We start from the raw sequence: 13,400 nt of genomic DNA, 5'->3' as shown, positions 1-13,400 counted from the left end.
ATATCTTAATTTTCCGTCACCTGCACCTTTCCTGCTCCTAGTTGTTTACATTGGTTTACCCAGAGACGGTTAAGAAAAGGCCATATATTTATTAGAAGTTTTTTATTCAGAATGACCAGTAGTATCACCCGTCAAAGCACGTACCTTACCTCCTGACTCAACCTGTATACTTATGGAGAGAGAGAGAGGGGGGGGGGGGGGAGAAAATATGTAGCCTATGTGCGCTCACATGTTCACTAGAGAGAGTATCGTTACGAAATTTGAAGTAAATCGGCCAAAAACTTTTTAGAGATTTTTGGTAACCATCTTTCCCCTTTATAGATTACAGATGTATATATTTATAGTCATAAATCTTATGTTGAAAATGATCTTCCTCTTGTCTTGAAGATAAAGTACGAAAAATATCATGAAGGTCGGAATAAAACTGTAGTTTTTTTGAATTACAAATAAATAATCAAACGAACACTCTTTTTTATATAACGGATAGTTACAATTGAACTTTCCATATCTAACACGTTATAACATGAAAACTAATTACCCTACAAACACCAAAGTTGGTGGCATTAATGTTAAGGAAGAGAAATAATGCAGAATCAATTCAATTGAAACGCTTTTAATACGCTGCTACGGTACATCATGCCATTACATACCAGTATCATGACTGCTACAAAAGCTGTTCAATATGGCGCCGATCAGTGTCCAGAAGAGTCTGAAAGCGCAGGATTGCATTTTGCACGGTAGAACGAAGCATGTCCGTGGGTATGGTGGCTACCTCTCTTGATATGCTGCACTTCAGACCAGCACATGTGTGAATATTCCCTGGTAAACCCTGTCCTACTGATAAGCCCCACAACCAGAAGTCAGAGAGAGTGAGATCAAGTGATGGTGCCGATCAAGCATTTGGAAACGACGGGCTGATAATTCGATCGTTTCCAACTGTGTTTCGGAAAAGCAGGTGAACTTCACGAGCGAAGTGCGGTGGGGTCACATGCTGCATGAAAACTGTTGAGTTCAAGGCGTCTCTCTAGTGCAGAGCGGGTATGACATGCTGGAGAAGCATATTGCAGTAACGCTGGCCAGTCACACTGCACGTCTTTCATCCTGTAGCGCCAGTCTCTTCAAAAAAGAATGGGCCAATGATGAACGTAGTTGAGAAGCCACACCATGTGCTGACACGTTCACCATACAGAGGAACTTCATGCACAATGAATTGTGGTGAAGATTCCCACCCTCGGCAATTCTGTGTGTTCGCCTCATCCGTCAGAGAAAAATTAGCTTCGTCTGTCCATAAGATGGTCCAGGGCGAGCCCTCGTCAACTTCAATCCTTACGCGAAAGTGGAGAGCGACCTCGGCATGCTGTCGTGCGTCCTGAGGTGCAAGCTGCTGTACGATATGGATCTTGTATGGACACCATTTGAGAATGATTCGAAGCGCCTTCCGTACAGTGGACCACGGGATGTTCAACTGTCGTGGCACAGCACGTGTACTGCCTGACGATCAGGAGTTTTGAGCTGCCTTGTCTGCCATAGCAACAGCGCTTTCATCAACAACCTGTAGTGCAAGCGGTCGTTGGCCTCTTCCCACAGCGACGCCCTGTTCTCCAGTTGATTCAAACTTCTTCAAAATGCTCCACACAGCACGTGGATGAAGAACACCCTTCCGTAATCCTTTCAGCCAGCAATATTCCCGAAGTGCAGCTGCAGCATTGCTGTTGTTTTGATAATAGAGCTTCACCAATAATGCCCTGCTCCTTTTGTCCAAGGCCATGTTGACATGTCAAGTGCACTGCGGCTGGTCAGGTGTGTGAGACTGTGAACCACAATGACTGCTCATGACACCTGGTGGCCACAGCTGGAACTGGACGGTGGCGCTGTGATGCATGGAAATTGTGAACTTAATTTTCCGGAGATTAATGCTACCAAGTTTGGTACTTGTACGGTAATTAGTTTCTGTCCTATAACGTGTTAGATAGGGTAAGTTTAACTATAACCAGTCAGTATATAGATTATGCAAACTTATTATTTTTTTTGGGCTATAGTACCGAAGTGTGCCCATACGTTACTTTGTAGGGGGGGGGGGATAACCAGGTGATACGGAGTACTTTTAATCCACTCTTAAGAAAAACAAAACGATACAGAGTTATTCAAGTTGGTCACAAATTGTAAATCATGAAGGTATCGACAGAAAATCAAATTTATAAACTTTGGCGGCCGATGGATGGATATGTGATGTTGCAGAGCAGTTTCACCTCACAGCTGGCAAGGATAGTAAACAACAGTCGTGTCGATACCAGGGCATAAAGTTTTTCCAAATTTCGTTCCGTATATTCATATGCACAGTGATTATGCCCCACAGACAGATACATGAGCAATACACACAGATGTCTGCGTTTGAGAGAAGATGTGTAGTTGAGTTCAAAGAAGCCAATTGGAGTAATAGGTAATTTGCTCGACATTTGAATGGGCCTGATGTCACTATTCGACGACGTTTGCAGGAATGAGTGAACTATGGTCGAATATAATACCAGGAAGAAAGTGGTCGACCTAGAAAGATGACAGAATGTGTCGACCAAGCAATCGTCAAGAGGTACTCATAGCCCTGTGTTCACCATTCTCATCCATCGTACGTGCAACAGATGCTTCAGTACCCACAGAGACCATTAATACGCAGCTCACAGAAAGGGGACTAAGCTTACGGCGTCTCTTGCATCAACTACCATTGACCTCTCTACACCCACAAGTGAACAAGCCCGTTTTCAGTGGTGTCGGGCACATTTGGCCCGGAATCTCATTGATTGGAGTAAAATTCAGTAATGAATCCTTCTTCGAATAGAACCCCAATGACCAGCGCAGACGTGTCTGGAGACGCTCCAGACGCCGGCCGCTGTGGACGAGCGGTTCTAGGTGCTTCAGTCTGGAACCGCACTGCTGCTACTGTCACAGATTCGAATCCTGCCTCAGGCATGGATATGTGTGATGACCTTAGATTAGTTAGGTTTAAGTAGTTCTACTGATGACCTCAGATGTTAAGTCCCATAGTGCTTAGAGCCATTTGAACGCCCCAGACAGTGGTGGGATACCAACCTGACTGTCACCCAACAACCAGGAGTGATGATCTGGGATGCCATTTCGTTTCATAGCGGGACCTTTTTGGTTGACAACTGAGCTGCCTTTAAAGCACAGCGGTATGTCGATATGTCGACGATGTTCTATGGCCAGGCTTGTTGTCCTCCATAGCAAGCCATCCTGGGCTTACATTTCAGCAAGATAATGACTAACCACACACAGCGAGTGTTTATGCTGCCTGTGTTCGTGCCTTTCAACCCCTATCATGGCCAACAAGGTCGCCACATCTCTCCCCAATTGAGAAGATTAGCGTTACTGGAAGGAACCAACTCGGGATTTTGAGTGTCTAAAGCGCCAGTTGGACAGGCTTGGGACAGTGCCCGTCAGGAGGGCATACAACAACTCTGTCAACCAAAGCCACGACGAGCAGCTGCTTGCATAAGGGTCAGAGGTGGACCAACGATTTACTGACTTGCCCAATTTGTGAAGATCTTTCTCTTGAATATATCACCCAATTTCCCTGAAATTGCAATCACTTGTTTGGATGTATATACACATCACAACTACCCATTTCCATCCCATTCGGAAAGTTCCTATATGGTACTTTTTTTTGTCTTTGGAAGGTGAACGGTAACTTGTAAATAGCCGTAAAAAAGTTCCAGTTCCGACTATGTTAAAAACCCCCGTAATACCGACATGTAAATCGTTTCCTCGAAAGAAAAGCAGCTGACTACACTATAATACTTCTCCTTTACCCGAGAATTAGGGGTTGGTCACGATCCCCCTTGCCCCCAGGCATAGGTGCCTAGTACTGCAGACAGCACAAAACAGTTACTGCCCTTACTACATTATCACTTTGTTGCGATTATATTCTAAAGACAGATGTTATTTTTCAGGTGCCCATTTTCATTGACCCTGAAAACTTCAGAACAGTAGGAGTTTTGAGGTACCTTCGCGAGAAGAGAGGAAATGGCAGCTACAGCAGCAGCAGCCCCTGTCGTGCCACTGACGTTGCAGATGGGTGCACCACACCCCTGCCAGAGGATCAGGTGGGGTCTCCAGCAGGCTCCAGTGGCTGTGGGCAAACAGCGAAGTGGCATGAGTCCTGGCTGGATAGCGACGAGGGCACCAGGTACTCGTTACTACATTACTATGACAATTTTAAGGCACAAGTAATGTATCTCATTTCAAAGAGATGTAAAAAAGCTACAGTTCTAAACTGTTTCACTTGTTCATTTACTTAAAAGCTATTTTTTGTACTTCTGCCGTTACATACAAATATTCGGTTGACGTCAAAGTTTGATAAGCGGTTCTCCATTGTAAATTTGCCCTTAGAATATATGAACAACTACTTTTTGATTTGAATTTTTGAATTTCTTTGTATCGTTTTTGGCTAGTTTTCATCCATCACTCATAATATTTCTTCTTCTTCTTCTTCTTCTTGTGGCGGGGTTCTACAGCTCTCGCCACATGTCACATCTCTGTCGCTAAATGCCTTGATCTTGCCGTTCTTCGTCATTCCTTTCTATTCCTCTTCTCTACCATCGCTTCTTGAATATGCATGCATATCCAATGGAGGAATGTGCCATTCTTCACAGCACAGACACCGCAATAGTGTGTTTATCCACCGATACCAGGCAGCAACTTTCAATTAAAATGTCCTCCCCTGTATGGGAGTTACATAATGTGTATATGAATATATGTTGCGACAGAAACGACAACGTGGAAGTTTGGTTCTGACCATGAGTCGTACACAGATAGTTAAAGCAGTTATGGCGACCACACACATAAAACGAGAAATTCGGGCTCGAGTCCTGGTCTGGCATAAATTTTCATTGTCATCATTCCCATATACAGCTGATGGTCTTCATAACGGCTGTAGTCGCTACAGCACCTGTTCCTTCGATCATGCATGCAAGTCTGAAGGAACTATGCATCGTACTTTTGAACGCCACGGGCACTGCAATGTCGTATTTTAACTTTGGTGTACCGCCCCCCCCCCCCCCCGCACCCATCCCCCCCCCACCCTCCCCCCGAGATGTTTTCGTACCACAGATATGCCTGATGTAAACCAGTTCTTTCGTTCAACAAATAAAAGTACCACAGACTGACTGCTCTCAAAAGAATGAACAGGTAAACAACAGTTAATCTAACGGGTGGCCAACAGAAAGACTACAGAATAGTTTCACTTGAAAAGAAAGAACGAATAACTTAGTCAATATGTATAACTACAACAGAATGTACCCCCTGTTTTCATTCGGTTTCTGGTTTCTCTCAAAAGAAATGAATGGCCACAAAACAACAGCTAGCTAAATCAATTATTTCCTTTTAGTTGTCTCCGCAGACTGGTTTCACTCAAAAGGATGAATGAAGCATTCAATCGATACATCAAACTACAACCAAATACGAGTAAGTCGAATGTTTTCTAACAAACCACTGAATCGATTGTTTTACTTCGTTGTTCTCATCAAGCTTCTTATAATACCTTGTTAACTTAGTTGTTTTGAGACGTCACTTTCATTACTCAATGGTGTCAAATCGTTGAGCCTTGTGTTATAATATGAAGGTTCGAATCCGTCTTCTGATATATTTCAATTTTCCACTGTTCTTTGCGATTATAAGGGGCAAGTACGTCATTTCACAGCAGTGATATTAGGGGAACAATGTTTGATGCCTTATGGAGCCAACTTTGGGATGAAATGAGGAACGGAAGAAATCGACTTTCGCTGGATACCAACTCATCTGAATGTCATTTAAAACTTCTTTTAAAAGTCTTTTGGTTATGCTAATTCATGTACGATTCGTTTGTCTGGGAACCACTCGGAGTTTGTCCTGATGGAGAGAGAAGTTTGAAAAGTGAATGTGTTTAGCACAAGCAGTCCATTCAAAATAATTAAGTCTTCGTCTTGCAAGATTGTAAGGAACCCCACACCAAACTATTGGTATTAATTTTAAATTTTTGACGGAGCTGCCCACCCTGTTGGAGCCCAGACAGCACCTCTAGTTTAAAAGGCTGTCAGTTCTCCTCCAGTGAAGAAAGAGATTTTGGAAGGGAGTGGCGAGTGCATCCCATGCTGCTCAACTGAGAAACTTGTTTCTAAAGGTACTGGAAAACTGATGCAGCGATAGACAGAAGATGTTGGCAGGCAGGGTACGGTGTCTGTGTTGCGAAATTGTGCCATTGTATATTTTATAATGGCGTTCTAATATATTAGAAAGGTGTTGTGTAGATACTTTTTGACTTACTTTCGTACTAAATAAGTACATTCATATTCAGAAACGGTGCTGCTACCCTCGCACTTGAGTACCCGAAAACCAACATCACCACCACCACTGTCATCATCATCATCATCATCCTGCTTGTTGTAGGTCTGCTGCTATGGAGTACAAGAAGGGAGCACTCACTGCAGAATTTGGAGGATCGTACGAGAAGCGTGTGCTGGCCCTGGTCCTCCTCCGCTGCCTGAGGCGTGGGCTTCTCTTCCAGTTGTCTCCCAACAATCGCGATGCAGGCGTGTTCGGCGATGTGGTGCTGGTGTGGCGACGCGAGGAACATTCTGAGGCGCACGCCCTGCTCGTCCAGGTCAGACGCATAACCGCTAGGAGGATGACCATCGCCAGGCGCATGTGGCTGACCCAGACTTCCGGCAGTTACTTCAGTCTCAGCAAGTACTGCACCTCCTACAGAAAAATTAACAAGTCACTGGTGAAGGGCAGAGTCACATGCGTCTTGCTGACGAACATCTGCCTCGATGACAGTAGCCTCAGCTTGTTTCAGCGCCAGGATGTGGGCAGTGTCCCAGGTCTGGAGCTGCTAGAGGCTGGTGGTGACCTGTATAGGCTCAACCCTAAAAACGAACGGGTGTGGAAGGCAGTCCATGAGGACATAAGCTTTGTGGAGAATTTCTACCTATTGTGTAATCAGAGGGATTATGTGAAAATATTGGGCGACATTTACAGAGAGCTGGAACATTTGTAGGGCGCAGGTAACCTGTGAGGATCCATCTGGTAAGATATGTGTGATGACCTCATGTCTTGGATGTACAAATAGTGTGTGTGTTTGACGAGTGGCTGGAGCAATTGTTGGACACTTGTAGTTGAATACACCAGGAAAGAGACTGAGTGAAGAATGGTGACCACCAGACGTGAGTATTGCAGTGTGGCTGTTGTTTCGGGTTAAACAGAGTTCTGTAACTCAGCAAAGATGAAGCCTCCAGAAATGGGAATGGTGGTTCTCTCTGCTACTAAGACTCACCAAAGACTGGCTCACAAAACGCACACCTTGGTAGCTATGGACAGGTTCTTCGCTGCTGGGTATGAAAGAGTTAATTTTTTGAATTGTACAAATTTTTTTATGTGATCTCAGAAAATATTTTGCATCATTAAGTACAATTAGGCACCATTGGCCACCATCAAAACAATTGAAATCAGCATCAGATGCTAACGCAGAAATGCTTTGTTGTAGCAAATGCATATACTGCTGAGCCAAAACATAATTACCATGTGCTTAATAGCGTGTTCCTCCACTATTGGAACGCAACACAGCTGCGAATGTGCTTGACATGCGTTCGATAATTGTTTGGTAGTTTTCCAGACTATGTGGCTGAAGGAAAGTTTCAGAGAGAACATCGGGAAACACTGGACTGTAACAGGTGAAAGGAATGCGATTGAAGTTGGATGCATAGCTTTCAGAGATGAAATAGTAAAGGCAGCACACGATCACATAGGTAAAAAAGCAAGACCTAGTAGAAGTCCCTGAATAACTGAGTTTAAATGATGAAAGGAGAAAATATAAAAATGCAGCAAGAGAATACAAATGTATAAAATATGAATTGACAGAAAGTGCAGAACAGGTAAGCAGGAATGGTATGCAGAACTAGGGGACGGATGAGACCTCTGAAGAAAATAGAAGCGACTGTGTGAATATCAAGAGTTTTGCAGGTACTAAGCAAAGGAGACAATGAAAGGCGGACGGAACATATAGAATGTCTATACAAGGGAAACTTCAAAAATGGTTCAAATGGCTCTGAGCACTATGGGACTTAACATCTGTGGTCGTCAGACCCCTAGAACTTAGAACTACTTAAACCTAACTAACCTAAGGACATCACACACATCCATACCCGAGGCAGGATTCGAATCTGCGACCGTAGCGGTCACGCGCTTCCAGACTGAAGCGCCTACAACCGCTCGGCCACTGAGGCCGGCGCGAGAGCTAACCACGACAAAATTATTGCATCTGGTGTGCAAGATAAATGATACTGGGGAAATACACTCACTCACACTTAAGGAAAAACGTAATAATTGCAATTCCAAATAAGGCAGTCGCTCTAAGTTGTGAATTATATCGAACCATTAGTTTAATAAGTCATCAATGCAAAATACTGACACAAGTTATTTACACAAGAGTGGAAGAACTGGTAAAAGGCAACAATGTGGAAAATCAGTTTGGGTTTCAGAGAAATACAGGAACACAGATGCCTGATCGTACCACTTATCCAAGAAGATAGATTGAAGAAAGAAAAACCTATGTTTATAGCATTTATAGATTTAGAGAAAGCTTTTGACAATGTTAAGTGCCCTATAATCTTTGAAATTTTGAAGAGAGTAGGAATAAAATACAGGGAGTGAAATGGTATCTATAACTTGTACAGAAATCCGTCCGCATCTATAAGAGGTGAGGTGCATGGAAGGCAAGGAGTGATTCAGAAGATAGTGAGACAGGATCGTAGGTATCTCCAATATTATTCAATCTGCACATCGAGCAAGCAGTGAAGCAAACGAAGGAGATATACAGGAAGAGAATTAGAGTTCAGGGAGAAGGAATGAAATCTCTGCCGTTTGACGATGACACCGGAATTCTGCCAGAGACAGAAATGGGCTTGGAGGAGCATTTCAACGGAATAAACAGTGTCTTGAAAGTATATAAGATGAACATGAATTAAAGCAAAACAAGGGTAAAGGATTGTGATCGAATGGTGAGGGAATGAGATTTCGAAATGAGACGCTAGAAATAGTAGAAGAATTTTTGCGCTATGGGTCGTAACATAACTGATGGTGGCCGAAATAGAGAGGATACAAAATTTTGACTGGCAATAGCAAGAGAAGTATTATAAAAAAAGGGGAGTTTATTAACATCTAATATCAGCTTAAACCTTTCACACCTGTATTTCTTCTGGACGAAGAAAAAATTTCTTTATGCTGTAACGCTCTTAGGTGATCTTTCAGTCATTTTAGATGCAAGATTTATACAAAATTATGTACCCACTTCCAAAAAGTACTTTGTCACTTCTTCTTTTTATGTACTAAAATAACTAATTTTGAAATATTCACTGCTGTAACAAATAAACTGATCATTCAAGAATTACCATGCAAAATAACAATAATAATATTCATTTACACTGTAGAACACAAGTAACAAAACACGTCTGTCTATTCTGGCGGCCACAAGCTGCTGTGCACTACTACGGTGCGTTGTTGAGATTTTTACAGTGAAGACCAATAGTTGGCAGTACTTGTACATGATGAAAAGACTGAACATTCACGAAAGTGTTCATGAGGTTTCCACGTAGGAAAGAAATTATTCTGTTGCAACGAAGAGACAGTAAAATTTAATCTACACAATTGCATCAGTGAGTCTGAAAGGGATAAGTGTTAGGAAGTCTTTTTTTAGGGTATTTGTCTGGACTGTAGCCTTGTGCAGAAGTGAAACTTGTTAGATAAGCAGTTCAGAGGAGAACGGAGTGAGAGCTTTTGAAATGTGGTGCTACAGGAGAAAGATCACAACGACAACAACGTGGCACCAAATATCTAGTCACGAATTGCCATAAATTAAGAGCCAGTGCTCTGTGGGTGTGGAGCTGGCGTCCAATAGCACCCCATATGTGTTCCACCGACTTCAGAGTGAACGAATTTGGTGGCCAAAATGTCAACATTCATTATCTCATGTCACAAGGCAAAAATCGCGCTGCAGTGGTTAGAGAAGCATAATTGTGAATGTTGAGGTTTAGGATGGAAGATTCCATCGCTTTCATCGATGGAATGAATCCTCGTTCGTCACTATTCTTCTCATATACTTTCCTTACTGTGTTTCATTTGTAAAACGCCACCAGTCAGCAATCAGTCTCGTAGTGGCTTGTAAGTGCAAGTGTAGAAAACTACATTGTCTGTTGCTCGTTGGTCCTTTTAGTATTGCGAAATTACGGTTCCGTAAACTAACCTTGGCGACACCCATCAGCTGTCATTCTCCAATGGTAGCTTTGAATTCCTTGACGAAAGTTATTATATTTTTAAATTAGTGGGAGGTTCGAAAGCCAGTTCACCTGAACGAATACAGTAAAGCTGAAAACGTAGCTTAGCTCATTTTAAATAGTGGCAACAATAAACATGTAACGACTGAAGACAGTTTTGTCACTATTATTATTCACGTTTAGACCTTACTGAATTGTCTTTTGCCCTTTCCTTGCCACCATATTACAGTCACTTCTTCAGCATGAGCAAGTAGTTTAAGTCGTCTTTGGTTTTACTTCCTGGATAACTGCTCATTCCTGAATATTCTACCCCAAATTCTTGTTTTCGCGGTTGTGCTACCTCTGGTTGTTACAGGTCTCCTTTTACTGCTGTGATTCATTTCATCAGTCGGTGCACAATAGCACACGTTATCAATATGTTCCAAAAAGCCACCAGCAAAAACGAGATTTTGCAGAGCGTCATATGTCAGGTTCTGTTGGGCACAGAAATAATGAGTTAAGTAATTTAGATAGCCCTTGGTCTCATGATCATTTGTCTACCTATTGGAAGAATGGGTTTACTGTATCTGTCCTGTAGTACAAGGTCAAAATTTACACATTACACACATCATCCAGTCAAGGCAATTTGAGTAAATCAGTTGCTTCTTTTGCATTAGGTGGAGTCTAGGGTGGACCTTATGTGGCTTATGAAAGGTTACAGAACTCCTCCCTTGGGATCAAAGACGATTTGTCTGTTAAATCACCCATAGTGACCTCAGAGAATCTTGGTCCTCGCAGATCAGAGATAGAAAAGATTATTATGGTTTTAGTAAACTGCAGGAGCATCCAAGGAAAGGTCCCAGAATTAGTATCGCTTACTGAAGGTTATAATGCACAGATAGTATTGGGAACAGAAAGATGGTTTAAACTAGACGTCAATGACAACGAAATTCTAAGTTTGGATTGGAATATTTATCGTAAGGATAGGTTAGTCGCCAATGGTGGCGGCGTGTTTATTGCAGTAAAAATATTCGAAAAAATCTAGCGAAATTATCACGGATACGGAATGCGATGTAATCTGGCTGAAACTGAGTATCAAAGAACGGTCAAAAATGGTGATCGGATGCTTTTATAGACCACCAGTGTCAGGTAGTATAGTTGTAGAGCGCTTCAGACAGAACTTGCAGAATAGCATTAGTAATTTTCCTGATCAGGACGTTGTAATAGGGGGGGGGGGGGGGGACTTCAACTTGCCCGGTATAGATTGGGAGTGTTATACCTTCAAAACTGGTGGCAGAGACAGGGATTCGTTTGGCACTGTTCTGGATGTCTTGTCTGAAAATTACCTGGAGCAGACAGAGAACCAACTCGTGAGGGTGACGTCTTAGACGTCCTGGCAACAAACAGACCTGAACGTATCGAATCAGTTAAGACAGAGGAAGGTATCAGTGTTCGTAAGGCTGTGGCAATATCTATGACGGATAGGATACAAATTTCAGAATATCTCAGCAGTCAGCATCAAATATTCTGTGATGAGGACGAAGATGTGGAGAACAAACGGAAAATGATTCAAAGGTGTCCTTCAATATGCTCTAGACAAGTATATCCCGGTAAGGTTTTAAGGGATGGAGAAAATTCATCATGGTTTAATAGCCGTGTTAGAAAAGCGCTACGTACACAAAGAGAACTTCATCTCAAATTCAAGAGAAGTAAAAACCTAGCTGACAAACAAAAGCTGAACGAAGCGAAAATGAGCGTAAGGAGAGCAATGAGAGAAGCGTTCAATGATTTTGAAAGTAAGACGTCAACCGACCTGAGTAAAAGTGGTCAAACTCATCTATTCATTCTCTCAGCGACCACATTTGCAACGAAACGGAAGATAACAGAGAGAAGGCCGAAATACTGAATTCGGTCTTCCGAAGTTGTTTCACCGCGAAAAATCGTAACACTGTCCCTCATTTCAATCGTCGTACGAACGTCGAAATGGCAGATATTGAGATAACCGATGCGGAAATGAAAAGTAGCTACAATCGCTTAGTAGTGGAAAGGCGTCAGGACCAGATGAGATGCCTATAAGATTCTATAAGATCATGCGAAAGAACTCGCTCCCCTTCTAGCAGTAATTTATCGTAGACAGCTTGAGCAACGAAATGGTACCTGACGACTGGAAAAAAGCGCAGGTGATTTCCGTTTTTAAGAAAGACCGTAAGGCAGATCCACACAACTATAGACCTATATCGTTGACGTCAATCTGTTGTAGAATTATGGAACGTGTTTTATGCTCAAGTATTATGACGTTCTTGGAAAATGAATATCTCCTCTATAAAAATCAGAAAGGATTTCGCAAACAGAGATCCTGCGAAGCTCAGCTCGCTCTGTTCCTACATGAGATCCACAACGCAGTGGGCAACAGTGCTCAGGTTGATGTGTTCCTTGTTTTCAGTAAGCCATTTGACACCGACCCGCATTGCTGTTTAATGAAAAAAAAAAAAAAAACACGAGCTTACGGGGTATCGGTGAAGACTTCCAATTGGATTTATAAAGGAACTTATATTTTTTCTCTTATTGATAAGACCCACGAAATATGCAGTGGCAGTACCTAATTAGTGATCAATCTTATCAGTCACAATATCACGCCTATAAACTCAGGGCCGAATCATGATCGGAATGTGCAACAGAGGAACAACACGTCGGGAGTGAATATTATAGAGATGACAAACGAAACACCTACACACACTAATAATGGGGCGTTAAACTAAACGTGGCCTTATTATGCTCCCCAGTGTTGATTACGGATAGTCGTGGGGGCGATCCAAGGTAAGACAGGTACTGATCTCCGATACAGAACAAGCTCAACGCCGTAAGAAACACTTTGACAAACAGCTACATTTGTGGTTAGAGGAAAAGTATTACTTAAGACCCACGTGAAATCTTCTCTTAGCCAAGAAAAACGCTAAGTGCCAAATAAGGTATACTGGTCCGCACATTATTGTACATATTCCGCACGACGGATGTTATTTACTTGCGTATCCTCACAAATGTAAAATCAAAGGACTCTACGCACACAGATACTTGAAGAAATTCTACCATGTTTAAGTATCACAT

The 13,400-nt window shown here is 42.5% G+C and overlaps 1 protein-coding gene across 1 annotated transcript in view; it reads left to right on the top strand.

Moving 5' to 3' along the window:
• The window catches only part of LOC126424779 (uncharacterized), a 111,502-nt gene extending 102,093 nt beyond the window's left edge, over positions 1-9,409 (top strand). Inside the window, exons 6-7 of the mRNA XM_050087543.1 lie at positions 3,963-4,198; positions 6,436-9,409. Coding sequence (XP_049943500.1) covers positions 3,963-4,198; positions 6,436-7,045 — 846 coding nt within the window. The 3' untranslated portion in view covers positions 7,046-9,409. The remainder of the gene's footprint in view (positions 1-3,962; positions 4,199-6,435) is intronic.
• The last annotated feature ends 3,991 nt before the right edge of the window (positions 9,410-13,400 follow it).

The sequence above is a fragment of the Schistocerca serialis genome, chromosome 10, assembly GCF_023864345.2.
Source record: "Schistocerca serialis cubense isolate TAMUIC-IGC-003099 chromosome 10, iqSchSeri2.2, whole genome shotgun sequence".
Classification (NCBI taxonomy): domain Eukaryota; kingdom Metazoa; phylum Arthropoda; class Insecta; order Orthoptera; family Acrididae; genus Schistocerca; species Schistocerca serialis.
This window is presented reverse-complemented; position numbering and strand designations above follow the sequence as displayed.